This window comes from Lynx canadensis, chromosome B4, assembly GCF_007474595.2.
Source record: "Lynx canadensis isolate LIC74 chromosome B4, mLynCan4.pri.v2, whole genome shotgun sequence".
NCBI lineage: Eukaryota > Metazoa > Chordata > Mammalia > Carnivora > Felidae > Lynx > Lynx canadensis.
In genome coordinates this window covers 78,569,320-78,589,780 of record NC_044309.1, presented here as the reverse complement: position 1 = coordinate 78,589,780, position 20,461 = coordinate 78,569,320, and the positions used below count along the sequence as shown (strand labels likewise).

The 20,461-nt window shown below is 49.5% G+C and overlaps 1 protein-coding gene across 1 annotated transcript; it reads left to right on the top strand.

The window, feature by feature from the left end:
• The first annotated feature begins 1,022 nt into the window (after positions 1-1,022).
• Positions 1,023-8,209, top strand: KRT2 (keratin 2). The gene is made up of 9 exons (XM_030321365.2): positions 1,023-1,637; positions 2,630-2,844; positions 3,193-3,253; positions 3,493-3,588; positions 4,260-4,424; positions 4,725-4,850; positions 5,661-5,881; positions 7,310-7,344; positions 7,439-8,209. Exons 1-9 carry the CDS (start codon positions 1,023-1,025, stop codon positions 7,759-7,761), a joined length of 1,857 nt encoding a protein of 618 aa, XP_030177225.1. The 3' UTR covers positions 7,762-8,209.
• Positions 8,210-20,461: the final 12,252 nt, after the last annotated feature.

Below are 20,461 nucleotides of genomic sequence, written 5' to 3'. Positions count from 1 at the left end.
CCAAGGAAGGACTATGATTGAATTTAGGAGTGGATGCTCTGTGCATTTGGTGGCTCGATGGGTTTTCTGATATTCATCCGTCCCTGGTGCTCATTGTGGAGTTGGACTTCCTGACTGGTTAGCAGAACCACTTGACGATATGTGATCACTGACTGGTTAAATCAAAATACACTTGGACCTTGGAGTTATGTAAGGCTTTTGATTGCAACCTTTTGTTGGGTGCCCAGAGTCAGACCCAGGAAAAGAGACACTTTCTGTAAGCCCCTCAACTTCTGGGTTTTCATGTCGAAAGATGACAGAGTTGATGGCCATGAGGACTTCTGGTTACAGGAAAGAAAATTGTCTTCTCCTCAATGACTGGCTATTGTGCATTCCTGGTATGGCATGGGAAAGAGTCAAAACAACAACTCTTTTGACACACCCTTGGCTGACTTCTTTCTATGAGAGTATGTATAGTTCTTCGCGTTACATTTGTACTCTACAAAAGCACTGGTTGAAACTCTTCCTGGAGCAGAGGGAAAAGCGAGGGCTCGAAGGCTGCTATTGAGGGGCCCCTTCAGTCTCTAAATCTGTCACCTCTTTCATCAGCCTCACTGGGTGGCAAGCCTGCACAGGCCCAGTGGCAGTTGCCCTCCCTTGGGTTGGTCCAGAGCAGGGAACAGCATTCTGCAGAAGGTCTCTTTTCAGATTGAGAAACCCACATCCTGATCTCCTCTTTTGATGATTTCACAAAAATCGAATTGCATGACAGATGCCCAGATAAACAGGAGAAGTTTGCAGTCGAAGCAGGTTTTGGGATGGAGCTGATTAGTAGATTTTTAATGGCTATTAGCTTGATAATAGTAACCAGGCGTAGCTTCCAGGCAGACCAAACCCGTGCATCAGTCTGCCCACGCCCATGCACATCAATACCTCATTGGCAGGTATAAAAGGGGGCCCTGACAGTCTCCCAGTAGCAGAGCGGAGTCTCCAGCCTTAACTCGTCTGGGAACCTTCACTTTCCCTCACTGGGCTAAGGCATCATGAGTTGTCAGATCTCGTGCAAATCTCGAAGAGGAGGAGGAGGTGGAGGAAGATTCCGGGGCTTCAGCAGTGGCTCAGCCGTGGTCTCCGGTGGGAGCCGGAGATCGGCCACTAGCTTCTCCTGCTTGAGCCGCCATGGCGGTGGCGGAGGGGGCTTCGGTGGAGGCGGCTTTGGCAGTCGGAGCCTTGTTGGTCTTGGAGGCACCAAGAGCATCTCCATTAGTGTGGCTGGAGGAGGTGGAAGCTTCGGCTCCGGTGGTGGATTTGGTGGCAGAGGAGGTGGCTTTGGAGGCGGCAGCGGCTTTGGAGGCGGCGGTGGCTTTGGTGGCGGCAGTGGCTTTGGTGGAGGCAGCGGCTTTGGAGGCGGCGGTTTCGGTGGAGGCGGCTTCGGCGGCGGCCGCTTTGGAGGTGGCGGTGGCTTTGGAGGTTTTGGGGGTCCTGGTGGCATGGGGCCTGGAGGATTCCCTGGTGGAGGCATCCACGAAGTCTCTGTCAACCAGAGCCTCCTGCAGCCTCTCAACGTGAAAGTTGACCCAGAGATCCAGAATGTGAAGTCTCGGGAGCGGGAGCAGATCAAAACTCTCAACAACAAATTTGCCTCTTTCATTGACAAGGTGAGTCATGAGAAGCTGGCTCTCTCTTGATGCTCGGGATGCCCTACTTCCACTTCTACCTGACGAGCCAACGGCACAGATTCATTTCTTCCAGGAGCCATTGGTGTAGTCAAACTAGCCTGGTGTATTTCCCAAATGGGCAACGTGCAGGCTTCATGGGCCACATCTTCTGAGACAGTCTGCAGTTAGGAATTATTTACATCCTTGGCTTTATGGCTTCAGCCCAAATAAGTAATATTTATGGAAAATTCTGAAAATCGTGGAAACACTCATAGAGGCCAGTAAAATGGACTGAGAAGTTCAGGCCACGTGCCAGCCGATTTTGGAAGGGATTGGTAAGACGTCTTCTGAGATAGTCTTTCCTTCCCGAAAAGCTATTAGTCCATTATGTTCTGGGAAGCTGCACCCGAAACATCTGTTTGGGGATGAGAGAGATTCCCGCCTTTAAGAGAAGCATTCTCAGTTTTGTGACCCAGAAAGTCTTTATTGGTGTCACTTTTGAGCATTACAGGGTTTTGCCCTATTTCAAGGCAGATGAACTTGCCTAAGAAATTTATGAGGCTTGTAAAAATCAGACCAAGGAGCCCTGCCCTCTGGTGCTCTCACACTCAGCACCTTTAGGATCAATGCCAGGGGATGCCTATTTTTGGTTTGCCCAGGACCTTATGGGACTTTTGCCGGAAATTCAACTAGGATGGGAGAGAGAAATGGCCTGGAGTCTTGGGAGCAGCCACAAACAAAACAGTGGGCGGTGAAGTAGGAAAAAGAGTTCTCTGCGTGGAAAGTGCCAGCTATAACATTAGGAGTCTGTAGAACCTTCCAAGTGTGGAGGCAGGGAGCTCAAGCCGGATCCAGCATCCGGCTAGTGAGCACAAAGCTGTGGAAACTTCTCTAAGTCCCAAAGCAGGATCAGAACGGACTCCGGCAAGTGTGGCCCGCTGGGGGGAAGGGTGATCCAGAGCTCATGTGCTCTCCTTCTGGTCACCCTGTAGGTGCGGTTCCTGGAGCAGCAGAACCAGGTACTGCAGACCAAATGGGAGCTGCTACAGCAAATGGACGTCAGCACCCGCACCACCAACCTGGAGCCCATCTTTCAAACGTACATTGCCAAACTCAAGAAATATGTGGATACGCTCTCTGCAGAGAGAACATCACAAGATTCAGAGCTGAACAACATGCAGGATCTTGTTGAGGATTTTAAGAAGAAGTAGGTGGCAAACACCGAATGGAGATCAATATTGATCATAGCTGTCCAGTCATCCCCCAGGAGGCCACGCCTCTCCCCACTGCATTTGTGGGGTCGATTCGTGTGTGTCGATCATTTGTGAGGAAGACGTGTAGGGCTTTAGAGATCGTGACTTTCCCCCCATGTTTGCAAGTTAATTTGCAGAAGAGCACCCTTATTTGGGACATCACAGTTACAATTTAGATCGTTAAAAGAGTGTTTAATATTCTCAGAGAATGGAGAATTCAGGGTGGGTCCAGTCGGAAAAGAGAAAGAGAAAAGTAAACAAGCTGGAACTAATCTAACGGCCGTGTCCCCGGGTCCCCACAGGTACGAGGATGAAATCAACAAGCGCACAGCTGCTGAGAATGACTTTGTGACACTTAAAAAGGTGAGCCAGAGCATGTCATGGCTGGGTGGGAATGAGGGGGCTTCGGAAGCCCGCTGGGTCCAAGCAGACAGGCTGGAGAACAAATGGGCCCCCGTGGAGACGAGACTCACCTGAGGTGCCTGGGATGTGGGAGAGCAGTTAGCAGGGACTGGGTAGAAGAGAGGGTCAGAGAGACGGAGTGGGGCCCGCACACTGAGCAGTGCATGAGTTTCACCAGAGGCCCCTCACACTTTCTGCAGGACGTGGACAATGTCTACATGACCAAGGTGGAGCTGCAGGCCAAGACAGATGTGCTGAATCAGGAGCTTGAGTTCATGAAATTCCTTTTTGATGCGGTAAGGAGGCTGCTCCTGGAGACACCCTGGCTTCCCTCCCTTCCCACCAAGGAAGCCCTTCCCAATTTGTGAAAAGGTGGGATGAGTGGGGTCTGTGGACTGGCTGACTTCAACCTGCCATCATTGCAAGCCACTAAGGAGGTTTCGGTGACGTAGGTCTTGGAAGAGAGGAGCTTTCTCCTCTGATGTCACAAGAAGTAAGGCTCAGGAAACAGAGGACAACTTCCCTCACTCCATTCCTCAAGTGTCCAGCTCCCCTTAGGAAGAGATCTATCCTGTCCCCATCCCTACGTCTAACGTACTTCAGAGATCAAAATGCAGCAGACCTTCCCTCCCTGCCCAGGTGCACACATATCTTCTGAAACAGGAAGTAAAATTTAAGACATTTATCATCCACAGGCTTCCTTCTGGGGGCATCAAACTTATCAAAATTGCGTAAGTGATCAGAGCTATAAACGAGGAGGCTCACAAATGCCGACTCCCATAATTCTCTGGTCACCCTCGGCAGAAGCCTGGGATTGGTGTCTATGTTTGCTTTAATCTCACCCAGTGTATCCCACCCAGCTCAGTCTGAGAACCCATATGTCCTCAACACCGGGGAGGGGAATGTCTCCTCACCGCCTTTGGCTGTGGGCAGGGAAGCCATGGCCAGACCTCCCCGTGTGTTGCAGGAGCTGTCCCAGATGCAGCAGAGTATCACCGACACCAGCGTTGTCCTGTCCATGGACAACAACCGCAGCCTGGACCTGGACAGCATCATCTCCGAGGTCCGTGCCCAGTATGAGGAGATCGCCCAGAAGAGCAAGGCAGAGGCCGAGGCCCTGTACCACAGCAAGGCAAGTGCAAGGAGAGCACAGAGAGCCTCAGCTCTGTCTAACAAGCTGGGCTTCACCCCGGCCGGAACGTGTCCCGTGAGATTACTGGTGCTTTTGTCTAATGGAAGTTGGGCATCATTCCCAAGCAAGTGTCCATAGTGCCTCAACTGCCCTCAACTGACAATGGCACCAAGTCCTTGAGGGGACGTGAGACGGTCCCCCACCTCCCACAAATGCAGCTTGGTTGACCCAGCCTGCATCAGACTTACCTTGGCTTGGGCCAAGCTTCCTCCACGCTGCCACTGCCCTCTTCCCATACAGTACGAGGAGCTCCAGATTACTGCAGGGAAACACGGAGACAGCCTGAAGGAGGTCAAGATGGAGATCAGTGAGCTGAACCGCATGATCCAGAGGCTGCAAGGGGAGATCGCCCATGTGAAGAAGCAGGTGGGCGTGACCCCCAAGGCTGTGCGGCTCTGGGGGTCAAGTGAGGTTCGGGTGGGTGGGAGGTTGTGTATGGGTGAGTGTGTGTGACTGCGTGTGTGTGAGAGAGAGGAGAAACTGAGGAATTCGGATCTAGCATATGTCGATCCCAACCACCTTGAGTGTAACAAAATTTAAGGCTTATCACAATTTTTACGGTGGTATAAGAGACATTCCAAAGTGAGGATTAGTGCAGGGAAAGAATTGTGCTACCTTTTGGATTGCTTCCATGAGCGGAAGGGAGTGATAATAAATAAGGCAAGAAGTCATCTGGCCGGTGGCAGGGGGGTGGGGGTGGCAGACAGAGCCTGCCCTCCATGCTTGGCACTGTCCTGAAACACCAGTGGCGGTGCGGTGGTGGGGCAGCAGCCGCGGCAGGGAGCTGGCCGGGGGATGGATGGTGGCTTGGGAGAGATACTGTGGGGCAGAGAATGGACTCCAGAGGCAGCAGGGGCTCTGTGAAGTTGTCCACATGGGATGTTTTCATTTGCGACTATAGACTGGGACAGTGTCTCTGGCCCTGTGCTGTGAAGTAAGGGTCATTATGGGCAACGCATCAGGGTCCAGTCAGAGGCAGCTGGAAGGCGGTGCCCCAGAGATGGCAGCAAGTCTCAGCATCCTTGTTTGCGACTTGCGTCAACTCCAGGGGGACCCAACACTTCCGGGGCCAGTGAGTCTGGCTTCTCACACCCTAAACACATCTGCTCCCCTCCCCCTCTGCCAGGCAGACTCAGCTCTCCAGACTAACAGAAACCTTTTCTCCTTCTCTCCCAGTGTAAGAGTGTGCAAGAAGCCATTGCGGATGCGGAGCAGAAAGGAGAGCATGCCCTCAAAGATGCTCAGGGCAAGCTCTCTGACCTTGAGGACGCCCTGCAGCAGGCCAAGGAGGACCTGGCCCGGCTGCTGAAGGATTACCAGGAGCTGATGAACGTGAAGCTGGCCCTGGACGTGGAGATCGCCACCTACCGCAAGCTGCTGGAGGGCGAGGAGTGCAGGTGGGGACACTTGGGAAGCAGGAGGGTCACGTGGTCCACCCTCCCCTCTCTCCTAGAACCGGGGCTGGAGGCAAAGGCAGGGAAAGCAGGGGTGGGGCAGGACCTCTGACAGGTGAGAGCTGATGTCACCACATTCCCCAAGCAGCCTTTCAGGACCCAAAGCATTAACGTACAGTTGTAGATTTATCAATATGGCATGACTAACAAGTCAGATTAAATTACACCCAGTTAAGTGAAATTAAATCAAAGTAGATTAAGCAGTACGTTAATCTTGGTCTTTTCTGAAAGAGAAACTAAAATGCTGTGAAATGACGTTGGTCCTAGAGAGTACGAGACATTGGTTTATGGGTCTGCCGGGTGGATGGCCTTGTCTGCCTCCACCTTGCGACCCAGAACAGGGGGATCACGTGTTGGACCATGCTGACTGGCTGACAGCTCCCCTGCAGCAGGTGCCAGACCCGGTTCTTTGCAGATTTCTGGAGTGACAGACTGAACCCTTTGCTAACCCGCCAAAGGGAACGTTTCTTCCTCTGTTTGACGACGCTGTCTGAGCCCTCTGTCAGTGTCACCAGCATCCCCAGTGGTTTTATTTGGCTGAAGCAGCTGGAAGGGGACAAGCTACCCCAGGCCAGCAGCAAGCCAGTATGATGGGGAAGGAGCCGCTTTGCTCAGGGTGTTGCTCTGGACTCATCTTCGAGGCCATGCCCTGCAGGAAGAAGTGGGACAGATTTCAGACAAAGCAGAGGAAGGCGGAGCAGGAGGGGAGAATAGGGAGGCTGTACAGGGTTACAGTTCTTTCCCAGTTGAATGCTCACAGTGCAGCCTTGTTTCAAAATTTCTAGCGTGGTTGGGATTCTGAATAGCGGACTCCCTCAGATGGATTTAAATTTTTTTTTTTTCAACGTTTATTTATTTTTGGGACAGAGAGAGACAGAGCATGAACAGGGGAGGGGCAGAGAGAGAGGGAGACACAGAATCGGAAACAGGCTCCAGGCTCTGAGCCATCAGCCCAGAGCCTGACGCGGGGCTCGAACTCACGGACCGCGAGATCGTGACCTGGCTGAAGTCGGACGCTTAACCGACTGCGCCACCCAGGCGCCCCTAGATGGATTTAAATACAAACATGGGTTGCAAATCAGAAGGGAATTTGCTTTCTTTAAAAAAATTCTTTTTTAATATTTGTTTATTTTTGAGACACACACACACACACACACACACACAGAGCGTGAGTGAGGGAGAGGGAGAGAGAGAGGGAGACACAGAATCAGAAGCGGGCTCCAGGCTCCGAGCTGTTAGCACAGAGCCCGACACGGGGCTCGAACTCACGAACCATGAGATCATGACCTGAGCCGAAGTCGGACGCTTCACGGACTGAGCCACCCAGAACCCAAGGGCTCTGCCATAAGCTATTTTCTCTCTTTCTGACAGGATGTCTGGAGACCTCAGTAGCAACGTGACTGTGTGTAAGTAGTGGGGGTGTTCCTGCCCTGTGGGTGGTGTGTCGGGAGGATGCCGAAGCACTCATACTCTCCACGGGGATGCCATCTCTCCCCACAGCTGTGACAAGCAGCACCGTGTCTTCGAGCATGACATCTAAGTCCGGCTTTGGCTCTGGAGGCAGAGGATCCGGTTCTAGAGGAGGAGGATACAGCTCTGGAAGTGGCAGTTACAGCTCTGGAGGCAGAGGATCAAGCTCCCGAGGGGGCAGTGGAGGGGGCAGTGGAGGGGGCTATGGCTCTGGAGGGGGCTCCAGAGGTGGATCCAGCTCTGGAGGGGGCTATGGCTCTGGAGGCGGCTCCAGAGGGGGCTCCGGCTCTGAAAAGGGTGGTTCTGGCTCAGGTGAAGGTTACAGTTCCAGCGTGACCTTCTCTTTTAGATAAAGATGGAGTCCTACTCTCGATTCTGCCGCTTTAGAATGTAGAAGCCTGTCTCTGTACATCCCATTGGCAGCAAATCAAACCTTGTCCTCCACCCCTGATGACATTTTGGGGGAAAGGGTTGCTCACATATGGTTTTTGAAATATCTTCTCTCCGAACCAGTTGATTGGAGCCAGTGACACCCTCTGCCCCCCGCCACCACCCCCCCACCCCGGGAAGAAGCTGCATCGCCCAGGCTTGTACTTCCAGCCATACCCCCTTGCCTGGCCCCTCCTTGCATTGCCCCTTTGGTGGTCCTCCTCCCGAGGATTACTCTGTTGAAGGCCCCCTTTCTCGTGGGCCTGCCCCCCAGGGAAACATGTTTCTGTGTATATAGCCCGCCTTGTTGGCTTTGCATCTAAAGTGCTGTGGTCTTGGTGTCTGCACAATAAACTTCATCTGCAATTTATAACATGTGATGTGCGTTTAATGTCAAGCCTTGGCAGAAATGGGCAGTCAGGAGCTGTTATTACTCATTGCTGTCTAATTTAAGACACCAGAAAAGGGAGAGATTGGGAAATATATAAAAGCGAAGCTTCCTGGGGCAGGGACATATGGCCCTGAGGCAGTGTGGCTGGGAGAAGCCAAGGGCAGTGTATTTTCTTTTTTTTCTGGAAGTCTTGAAGAACAGAGACTGGAGGGGCTAGCCCTGGAGTCAGGGTGTGGATATGATGTTCTTAGAAAAGTATTTGTGAGATCTGGGGACTGGGATATCGCCAGGAGGGTGACAGGGGGATTTGTGGAAAATTCTCTTCCCCAGAAAAAGCCACTCTTCTTAAAAGCATTTTCCCACAGATGCCACCCCCACCCCCCACCTTCTGACAAGAGTTCTGAGCTGATGTCCCTGCTCCTCAGGACAAATCAGCTGGCCCCCCTGAGTTCCAGCCAGGCTGTCTGCAGCTCTAAGCTTCCAAGGCGGAATTAGTATTTTCTTAGCTCAACCTAGGTCACTGGGTGCTCTACGTACCCAGTACCCAGACCTAAGTACCCAGTGGGAGTTCTCAACAAAGGCTGAAGGAGAGGACCTGGGGAAGTCTCTGGAGGACTATAAAGTGATCTCCAAAACAAAAAATTGCTTTTTTTCACAGAACATTTCTCCACTACCACCAGAGAAGTTCTCCAACGCATTCAGCAGATAATGGGCCCTTTTGTCCCCCCTTCCCCCTTGCCCCCAACCATGCAATAGCCCCCTGGGAGCCCCTCCCCCTCGACACCCCAATCAGGGCAGCCTTCTCCTGTGGTCATGGAGACGATTTCAGCCTCTTCCCCACAAAGGCCTTGTCATCTGACTGCAGCTTCCTGGGAACTCAGGAAGGGCTGGGTTCTTGGGGTTGGTATTAGACTAGTCAGAGTTGCCAAAATGGGAGTTGGTGTCTTTGATTGGGTCAGGTCGAGATATATGTGTGGGTATTCAGATGTAGCAGATGTGTCGTAAAATAGCTCAAATAAAAAAAAAATCCTGGGGGGATTCTTTTCTTTCTCATTTTACTTTAGCTCCAAAACCTTGGTGAGGCCTTGGTTGAGTCTGTGAGACTCTTCCGCATCCCTAGAGGCTGTCGAGATGGCTTTGAACAACGTAGGGGAGGCGTTAATAGAGAATAGATGTTTTTTCCTGATCCCAGACCAGCTGGCCCCAGGTTGGAGGGTACGAGACAGGAAGAGGTCTGAAGGCTGAAGGGGGCAAGGTGATAATACATGAAGATGGCCAGTCATGGCTGATGTGCTGCTCAGAGATGGACCCTGAGAGCTCCCGGAGCTTGGTTAGGTGGGAGAGGTCTGTGGAGGTGAGGGTGCCTACTAGGAAGGAGAAATGTGGGGGCCTAGCTGTTTTAGGGTATATTTACTATGCAGGCATGAACAAGGCCCTAAACAGGGTCTAGTGTCCCACACATTTAGGGCTGTGATTCTGAATCGTCAGTTTAGGGAAGGAAACAGATAAAGTCCAGGGCAGGCATAGAAACTTGGCCTCTGCTTCCCAGTTCTTGTATTGTTTCAAGGCTTTGGGAATGGTGAGCTGTTCTGATAACTTTCTGAGGGGAAAGAAGGTGAAGCAGGTAAGGCGACAGCTTTTATTCCCAGCTACTTTAGTTGCTCAGATTATCGGTGCTGTGAGTTTCCAGCCCCTTCTATGGTTCACTCTCCTTGCTTCTACTCTACCTGAGACGTAGCCCTTCTTTTCAGATCCATGCAAACACAGGTTACTTTCATGTTGGACTCTAATAGCAAAATGAGCTGTGTAGATGAGCTCAGGGGGACACAGGCCTGAAGCCTGAATGAAGTCTGGCTCTAAGCAGGTAATGGAATGAGTGACCAGCTTTGGGGGACAGATTCTCCTTTCCTTCTAAGTGTCACAGGAGGAGAGAATCTAGGAAAGTTTAGTATCTAGGAGAGTCTAGAATCTGGGTCACACCCCTCTTACCAGGGCCTCTGCCCGTCTTCCACCGGGTCTGGTAGCTGACTTATCAGGTCCTGGGCTACAAAAGGGAGATGGGCACAGGCAGAAGGGTTTTACAAGCTCTATTTCCATAGGGAACTGGGCTAAATATTTACATCCTGATGATGTGGCAGACAATTTAGGACACCTTCCTGCCTGTGGTTCCCTCCTTTTCTCTACCTGTGAGTCCTCGTATGAATTCAGATGAACTTCTTTCCTCCTTTCACCCCTTTACCACACTCCTTCCCTGTCCACTCAAATGACAGTGCTTGGACAGCTCACCACCTCCAGAAAACCCACTTGAGTGGGACATTCATGCTCCTACTTGCTGTGAGGAGGGGAAGGCCTTTGACTGGAAGTTGGGAGACTTTGATGCTGACCTTCACCTTGGGGGGAATTGCTATGCTATATCAGACTGGTCATTTCTCCTTCCAAGGAGATAGAATGAGATGATCTCTGCATATCTCTCCAGCTCAGGATAAAAGAGCCCCATCTGTGCTGTTGAGTTGGCCTCCCACTAGGCTGGGAGGAAATAAGACTGGAGCTTGGAAGGCAAAGGGCTATTATACTCCCAGGTCCCAGAGGCAGGGTCACTGCAGACCACATAGGGTCACGGGGGAAGTCACCAGTGTCAGTTAGGAAGCAGAAAGGAGGGCAACATCAAGGCCATGGGATCGCAGTTTCCATGGGCAAGGCAAGGCAGGGCAGGGCAGATGAAACCGTTTAGGACTGGCTAATTTGAATGACTCCGTGGGCTTTGGGGCATAGTGGTGGTCTCTAGCTCCCTGGTATCTGGCCCTGGGATGATTTAGGGCAAAGGAAATGTTGGCTCTGGGGTGGGAGAGTTTGATAAGGATGTAGTAGAGGCTACAGACTCAGGATTGGTTGGTTTGCATATGAAAGACCTGTTCTGGGCCAAGCCCAGGAAAACAGGCTCTCCTCAGCCTGAAGATGTTGAAACATAATACAACACAGAAAATAAAACACGTGATTAATACATCTTCTTCAATTTTCCTCAGCAACGATTTGTAGTTTTCAGGGTATGGGTCTTACACATATTGTGTTACATTTATTTATCCCCAAGTATTTCATGTTTTTATGCTGTTGCAGATAACATTTAAACTTTTAAATTTATTATTTGTTGCTAGTATACAGAAATACAATAAAAAATATATTGACCCTGACCTTGCTAAATTCATATATTAGTTCTAGTGGCTTTTTTGTAGATTCCTTAAGATTTTAGATGTACACAGTTACGTTGTCTATGAATAAAGATTTTTGTCTCCTCTTTTTCAGACTGTTTGGTATTATTTCTTTTTCTTGCTTCATTGCGATGGCTGGAACCTTCGGTACAACAGTATAATGTTGAATAGAGTAGCAAAGTGGACATTTTTACCTTGTTCCCAATCTTATAGGGAAGCATTTATGTGTTCACCTTTATCTATAATATTAAATGTAGGTTTTTTTTGAATCTTGAATGAGAGTTGAATTTTGTCTAGTGATTTTTTGAAACTTTTCAAATGATCATATAATTTTTCTTCCTTTTTCTTCATACAGTGAATTATACTGATTGATTTTCAGATTTTTCTTTTTTAATTTTTTAGAGGTTTTTTTAAATGTTTATTTATTTTTGAGAGTGTGAGCAGGGGAGGAACAGAGACAGGGAGACAGAACCTGAAGCAGGCTCCAGGCTCTGAGCTGTCAGCACAGAGCCCAACGTGAGGCTCGAACACATGAGCCATGAGATCATGACCTGACAACCAACTGAGCCACCCTGGTGCCCCATCCATTCTCTTGAATGGTTTATGTAACACCTTAGTTAAGTAGCAAGGACAGATGTTATTGTCACCCCATTTGGGCAGGTGACAAAACCGAAGCCGAAAAGCCCACAGACACGACACTGGGAAGTAATGGGAGTGGAATAAAAAACCGGAGGTATAGATCTTACATCCCACGTCACTTCCATTATACCTCACTCTGTTTTCCTCCTTTGCCTGGATCTCCTCCCGGTGATCAGATTAGGGTTGTTTGTACAATGGGTGGGGCCTGGCCAAGCAGGGAGGGTACAGGGTTACAGGGTGGGGGAGACATCTCAGCTTCTCAGTCTGGGTCTGGAGAGGAAGCCAAGTGGGAGAGATCGCTGAGCCCTGCCTGTGCATGTGTGAATGCTCACGTGTGCTAGGTGCCTGCTGTCACACCTGCAGATTCAGGGGGGAGAGGGGAATTAAGGGCCTGAGATGGGGCCGCTGGTCAGTGTGGTAACCTGCATTTTCCTGGCCTGGGTGACAGATAGTAAGAGGAGCCTGAGTCCACATATGCCCTTGGGTGGCTGCCCTCATAATTATGGGGTGACCAAAAGAAGAGACCAGTGTCCTTGGCCTGCCTGAGCATTTGCTAAAGGAAAGGCTGTTTCATTTCCCGGCAGAGGGGTTTGGAACATCACGGCGCTTGATACTTTGTATTACAAAAATAATACCTGCTCATTATTTCAAACTTAGAAGTGTAAAAGGTGAAAGAAATTTTAAACCAGCCATTACATGAAATAACTATTGTTGAGACTTTGAAATATAGGTATAATATTTTGAACATATTTTTCTAAACTATTTAGCTTTAGGGGTGCCTGGGTGGCTCAATTGGTTAAATGTCTGTCTGACTTTGGCTCAGGTCATGATCTCACGGTTCATGGGTTTGAGTCCCATGTCAGGCTCTGTGCTAACGGCTCGGAGCCTGGGGCCTGCTTTGGATTCTGTGTATCTCTGTCTGTCTCTCCTCTACTCACACACACTCTCTCAAAAATAAATGAAGAAACATTAAAAAAATAATAAATGTATTTAGCTTTAGTTAGTTAAAAAAAAAAAAAATATATATATATATATATATATATATATATATATATATATATAGCTGCTCTCAGACTCTATCTCCAATCTTATTCCAGGTCTAATTCCAAGATTATTCAATCTTGATTGCCCCTTTTCTCAGTTAACAATAAAACAGAAAAAAAATTCTTTTGCATAAAACTTGTAACCATCATTTAAATTATCTAAATAATATTCCATTTATGGATGCAGCTTATTTGACTACTTTCTATTCTGTTTTGGACACATCTGTTTTGGGAACACACATACACACACACACACACACACACACACACACACATCTGGCCGGGTGGGTGGAGAAGCAGAAGTGATTCCCACCAATTATCGAAAACTCCATCGAATAGGTCTCTCTGAATCACCATTCTTTCCAGATCAGTTTCTAATTCAGTGTCACTGTCTAAAGCCTCTAGAAGATGTACCTTGAGCTTCAACACCATTCTTCTAAAAACTAAAAAGGTTGAAACACAATGGTCTAAGAAAACACCTTATCTGAGAGCTTTTTGGATGTAATCATACACCCCTTGTATTGCATAGGTCAACAGATAGCTGATACTTAAATAATAAGAAACCCCTGCTCACTAAGCGATAATTATCTGACATACTGTCCCCAAGTAGAGGATATCGGTTTTTTTCTTGTCACTTTCACCTTCAGGGGAACCAAATCGAAGAACTTTTCCTTGGCCAGCTGGCAACTCGAGGAGATATATGAGGGGATCCCTCTGCACCCTAGTGGAGAAACACTGAGGCAGCCTCTTCCCGCCTCTTCAGTGCCACTCACGTCCCTTGTGTCACCATGAGCTGGCAGGTCTATGCCTTGAAGTGTCAGAGCAGGAGCTTTGGCAGAGGCTTGGCCATCCTGCCAGGATGGTGCTAGAGAGGGACAGAAAGCTCACTGTCCATCTGTAAGAGTGGTGGCTGTTGCCAAGGCCATGCCAGTCTGCAAGGTTACAGTAGCCGGAATCTCGTTAGCTTTGGTGGGAGCAAGAGCATCTCCATCAGTATAGCTGGAGGTTTGGGCCATGGCCGCAGTCTGGGGAGCTATGGGGATAGGCGTTATGGGGTGGGCAGCCTCGGTGTTGTTGGGTTTGGCTTTGGTGGTGGTTTTGAGGGGCTGAGGTTTGTATGTCCAACAGTCTGCCCTGGGAGCATCTCAGAAGTTGTAATGGATCACTGGATGTGCAGATTGCCCCTGAGGCCCAGGAGGTGAGCAGCTGGAGAGGGGCAGATCAAGGAAGTCAATGACAAGTTCACTACCTTCATTGACAAGGTGAGCGCTCATGCCTGGGGGGTCAGACAACCAGCCCTTGATAGCTTCAGGGATCTGCAGAAAGATCTTTCTCCTAGGACAGAAATGGGCTAGTGACTACCATATTGGACTGTGCTGGTCTAGATTATCTGAGGTCAGCTAGCCCAGTTTCTGTCTCTTTTAATTGGCCCTGGAGGAAGGTGTTTACTTTATTCTTCATGTTCTCCAAGCCTCCCTAAGAGGTTGGATCTGACCTTCAGCTACTTGTCACCACCCCATCAAACGAGGGCCTTATGGTGTTACCCTGAAATAAAGCAAATCTGTTCTGCATGTATACTGAATCAGAATAGGCTGACAGGTTCAGTTTTAAAGAAGTCAAAATAGTCAATGGATATCTTGTAAGTGGACACATTGACTTTGGCAAGTGGTTTCTTCCCCATAAGTTGCCACGTGATTCTGGGTCTTGGAGTTTCTTTCTCTGCAGACTGGCATTTCCACTCTGAAAGCCGGTGAGTGGAGACCACAAAAAATCAGATGTTGTCCAGTTAATGGGCTCTTGGAAAAGGAGCATAGGGCCAATGCAAATGATTTGACCAGGTGCTTTTCAAATTCTGTTGGCCAGGCTGTAAGTGGTGAACTATATTCGTAGCCCAGAGGAATCCTGACCTTCAGATCTCATCTCGTTTTAGCACCAAAAGGAGGTCAGACTTCTTATACTAACTGCACCAAACAGTGTGCTCCTAGAGCAACCTTCGATTGAGGTTTATTGTGAATAGCCCTGGGAAAGATGAGGCAGGCAGGGAGGTTGCATCTTGGGTTTGTGCCAATGGGACGCTCGGGATTGTCTGGGAAGAATGCTGTGGTTCTGCCTGGCCCCACCCTTCTCCGGGTGCTCTTTCTTAGGGAGGAACAACTATGGATTAGCACTACTGCATAGACTGGGAGCTGGGAAAACATAAGAAGAAGCCAGTAAGAAGAAAAGTAGAACTGGTGAATGTGCCCAGAGCTCTGGATTTAAGGCTGCCTTACCAGCGTAGATGGTGCAGTAAGGAGCTATGTTCTATCCTGATGATGGTAGTTGACAACACTGTGTCGTGTAATTGAAATTTGCTAAGAAGGTGAAGCTTAAGTCTCTCTCTCTCTCTCTCTCTCTCTCACACACACACACACACACACACACACAAAGAAAACATGTGAGGTGAAGGATGTGTTCATTAACTCAAATGTGGGAAATCCTCTCTCAATGTATACATAAATCAAATCATCATGTTGTACACTTTAAATATATTACCATTGGGGCGCCTGGGTGGCGCAGTCGGCTAAGCGTCCGACTTCAGCCAGGTCACGATCTCGCGGTCCGTGAGTTCGAGCCCCGCGTCGGGCTCTGGGCTGATGGCTCAGAGCCTGGAGCCTGTTTCCGATTCTGTGTCTCCCTCTCTCTCTGCCCCTCGCCCGTTCATGCTCTGTCTCTGTCTGTCTCAAAAATAAATAAACGTTGAAAAAAAATTTAAATATATTACCATTTATTATATCTCAATTATACCTCTGTGAAGTTGAAAAAAAAGGTGATAAGTTGTATGGGGCTCCTGCTTGATTAAAGCTCCGTCTCGGAAAACATTAAACTAAACTATGTTCTTCTTTCATTGCCTGATAAGGGCTGCTGGGGTGAGAGGTAGGGGCAGAAACTGAGGGATGAATAGGGGAGGAGGTTTGCTGCAGGGAGACAGTGTCTCATGAGCTTTACCAAGAAGGTGCTCAAATTCAAGATACTGATTATCAGTGAACATTTTTCTCTTTTGCTATTTATTGTGGCTGTCACTTGCAATGTCAGGAATACAGACAGAATCATGGGAAAAAGGAAATATTTTGTCCACATCAAGTAACTCTGGCTATTTGGTAAAAGAATATTCCCGAAAGTGAGTTATTTTGCTGGCTCATTGATGAGTCTTTTCCTGACGTCTCTTCCAAATGATGCAGGCCAGTGGTTCTCAAACTTTGGTGCAAACAAGAATCAACTAGGGAACTTGGTAAACATCCAAAGGCTCAGTCCTTATCCTACATCAGGAAACCTGGGCCTCTATGTAAGCGTACCTGAAATCTCTACAAATAATGGGGTGAACTAATCTCTAGCATAGCATGTTGGGATTAACACCCAACTGGAGTCACTTGTCACTCTCACCAAGCCCAAGCCCACTGTGGCTGTCCTGTGGAGCTGAGCCCTTGGACTCACTGTTTTCAGGTGCGGTTCCTTGAGCAGTGAAACCAAGATTCTGGAGACCAGGTGGGTGCTGCTACAGCACCTCCAGCCTGGAGCCCAACTTTGAGGGCTAAGTCAAGGTGGACAAGTTCACAGCAGAGAAGATGAGGCAGGAAGCAGAGCTGAAGGTCACCCAGGGTTCCATGGAAGGATATGAGAAGTGAGTGGTGGGGGGAAGGTGGGACACTTGGTGTTGGGCCAAAATGCGTGTGGATCTCAGGTCTGGTGTGAGAGCAGTGCTAGGGCATAGAATTGGCCTCTCCTTCCAACTTGTGAATCTGTTTGTGGATGTGGGTTCAGAGTGTAGGAAAGCAGAGAAAAGGGAATGTCTTGAGACTAACAGTCTCCTCTTCTATAGACTCCTGCCAGATGTGAAGCAGAGGTCAACAGCAGGACAAAGGCTGAGGGTGACTCCATGGTGCTGAAGAAGGTGAGAGGCAGCTGGCTTTGTCCCTCAGGTCTTGAGGGACAGGGCCCTTGCAACATTATGCTCTCCAACCTTCTCTGTACTGGGCTCACTTTCCTCAGCTGTGAAGCATCCCTGGCCAATGCAAATGACCTCCAAGTCAGCACTGGGCTTCAGGCAAGACTGTCAGAAGTAGTAAGAATGAAGGCAACCCTGATTTCTGGCTCCAAAGTCTTGTTTTTCAATTTCATAGGATATCAAATCCACCTGGCATTGTCTCCACTTCGTTAGTCTCCCCCAGTGCCTGCCCTGTCAATGTCACTTTCCCTCTGGCATCTTGAGGCCACTGGACCCATTGCTTCCTTTCTTTCAGGATGTGGACAGTGGCTGCTTGGTCAGAGTGGACCTCAAGGCCAAAGTGGACATCCTGCAGCAGGAAACTGAATTCCTCCAAGTCTTCTATGCTGCTATGAGTTTGGGGTCTGAGCTCCCTGGGAGGCCCCTGGGATTGTTGGAAAACTTAGAAAGAGAGAAAAGTTCCCCTGGTCTTCCCCTGAGGACATGGCTGCTGGCAAGGGCACTCAGGGAACCTCTTAATGTGGGTACTGAGCTTTTCCAGAGGACTGATCCCTGTTCTGCTGGACAGGAACTGGCCCAGGAACTGCAGACCGTCTAATGGTACCAATGTGGTGACAATAACCAGCACCTGGACCTGGACAGCATCCTCTCTGATGTCAAGACCAAGGCACTGTACCAGACCAAGATGCCCACCTGGAGAACTGTCCTGTGCTGGGTTATGCCCAGAGAGCATGTAGGATCCTCATCCCTGACAATAGAGATTGACCTTCTCCATTGGCCTGGTGGTTGGTAGGGCCACTTGCCTTCATATGTCCTGTCCTGGAGATTAGTGGGGAAGGAGCCCATGAAATCTCTGACTCAGCCATCACTGGAAGTTTCTAGGCTTCCTGGGGTCTTACCATTCCTATGTTGGGGGAGCTGACCCAACATTGCAGACCCAGATGCCTTTAGAGACACCAAGGCTTTCAAACTTGCACAGCCAGCTCTTCAATCCATGCATCGTTGTAGCCCGTGTCTCACCCAGGCTGGTTTCTTTCTACCAGCACATGCTCCCACTGCCTTTCCTGCCACATGTCTGTGGGAGCACATCTTCAGGGAGCCTGATCTTCCGACTACCTCCCTGAGTGGAACATAGTTGAAGGCAGTTCCTTAACATCAATAATAATTCCAGGTCCACACATGAAATAGTTGCTGCCTTCTTCCTATTGTGGGTTGCCTGTTGCAACTCCCCTATCAGAGTCTGGCTGGGAAGGACAGACCAGAGATGTGTTCCTGTCCAGGATTTGGCTCTGTGATCTTTGGCAATTGCATATCTATGGTGGTAGGAATGTTCTTTCCTCAGCTAGACCCTGCATTACCAGCAGACAGGAACATGTCTCCTCTATGGGTTGGTTTCGTCCACAATGACCAGACGGAGCAGGGCACAGGAGTCCTGGTTGGGTGAAGCTTTGAGGTCTGGGGTGAATTGCCCTGGGTTTGGTTCTCCCTGTGCTACCTTTCACTCCTGCCTTTTCCTGGTTTTAGGGTCAGGGGCTCCAGGCAGCTGCCGGGAGAAAGGGTGATGACCTCAAAGTGATTAAGGTGGAGGTCAACCCAGCCATCCAGAGACTTCAAGCAGAAATCACCAACCTCAAGAAACAGGTGGGACACCAGCGTGGCAGTGGTAGCTTTTGAGGGGGTCGGGTTAAGATAGATTGTTTTATTCCTTTATTTTTCTATATTTGCACATCTTCCATAATAAATTATGAAAGTGGACAAAAGAGAAGCCCAGCAAGGAGGTAGGTATCTGGTCTTCCGTGTCCCACTTACTGTCTGCTGATGGGTCCTGGCAGAGTGCTGCCCTGCAAACACCTTCTTGGGGGCAGAACAAAAGGGTGAGGTGGCCCTCAAACATACCCAGGACAAGCTGGCCGAGGTGGAGGCCGCCCTGCAGCAGGCCAAGGAGGACCTGGCCCGGCTGCTGTGTGACTACCAGGCTGCTGGGGGCCAAGCTGGCCTTGGATGTGGAGCTCTCCACCTACCACAAGCTGCTGGAGGGCGAGGAGGGTAGGTGGGTGACTCAGAGGAGAGAGAATGAGTGAACGTCCATCAGCAGTGACCCGTGTCAGCCTTACCATCTGGATGCTGGGCAATTATTTAACTCACTTCTTCCTGAAACACAACCTGAGCTTTGTCAGTGGTGGGGAAGGGGGGTGTCTGGTTACAGTGTTTCACCAGAGTGCATGTGATAGTACAGGCCCCAGCCCTGTATGCTGGAGTCCCTACCTCCTCCGAACTTTCCCTCTGTACCTCTGGACCAAAGGGCGAAGTGGGGAGGTTGCCCTACCATTGAGAAAGAGAAAAAAAGGACTAGTTTTCCTTAGCTTTGCCCAGTCCGGGCACGGCTGCCCTGAGCCCAGGCTGGGGAAGGGTCAGAGAGGGATGCTCAGTTACCTCTGCTGACGGAAGCATGTGTTATTTCTATTTAGCTTTGGAAGGTGGGCAAAAATGACATTTCCTTCCCCTCCTCTTTGAAGAAGCCCAGCTTCCATTTTTAAAACAATTAACTTCAGGTCCCCGAGCCTTGCTTGGCAGCCAAGCAGGTGTCATTATTGCCCAATTAAGGAATAATAGTATTATTATCGTTATTGTTATAAGAATTATTATCAGGTAACGGCCAGAAGGTGTAGAGTGGGAAGCGCAGCCTGGGGGCTCAGGTCACAAGGGCACTCTGCCACCAGAATGTCGTTCCCAGCACAGCACGCGTGGAGTCCAGTGGAGTGGGATTGGGAGGACAGTCTCATCAGTTCCTTGTCATGAGGTCTGTTGGGAGCGCTGAGAGGAGGGAACATGGCCAGGCAGGGGATGGGCATAGCTCCTCATTTGAGCAGGCCCTAGGTGTCTAGAGAGGCAGCATTCATTCACTCATTCATTCGACAGTCATTTATTGAGCACCTACTATGTGCTACATCCTGTCCTTGATACTAATGCAAAAAGATGACCAGGACCTATGTATGGGGAAGGCAGGCAAGAGAATGTGCAGAGTCAGGGATGTAAGTGTTATCTAGGGGAAGTCCCTATCAGGAGCAAGGGGCCAGATTAGCAGGATGGGGGGAACTTCCTTGATGAAGAGTCCTCAAGCTGAACCCTCAAACCTAAATGTTAAGGAGGAATTAAGGGAGTGTTTTAGACAGAAGTGCTATCTTCCGGCGATGGGAGCAGTACCCGGCACATAGTAATGGTCAATAAATATTGGTCGAAGGATTGAAGGAGCTTGACAAGAGCTTGGCCCTTCGGTCTCTTTCCCAGAAGTGCAATCTGGGGCAGCTGGGAGGAGGTGTGGCAGGAGAGGTTGATGAGGACCTTTCTGGGTAGAGTGACCAA

Coding starts and splice junctions, on each gene's coding strand:
- KRT2 (XM_030321365.2), top strand. CDS start 1,023: ATGAGTTGTCAGATCTCGTGCAAATCTCGAAGAGGAGGAGGAGGTGGA. Junction 3,254..3,492: donor ACTTTGTGACACTTAAAAAG/GTGAGCCAGAGC, acceptor CACTTTCTGCAG/GACGTGGACAATGTCTACAT. Junction 4,425..4,724: donor AGGCCCTGTACCACAGCAAG/GCAAGTGCAAGG, acceptor CTTCCCATACAG/TACGAGGAGCTCCAGATTAC.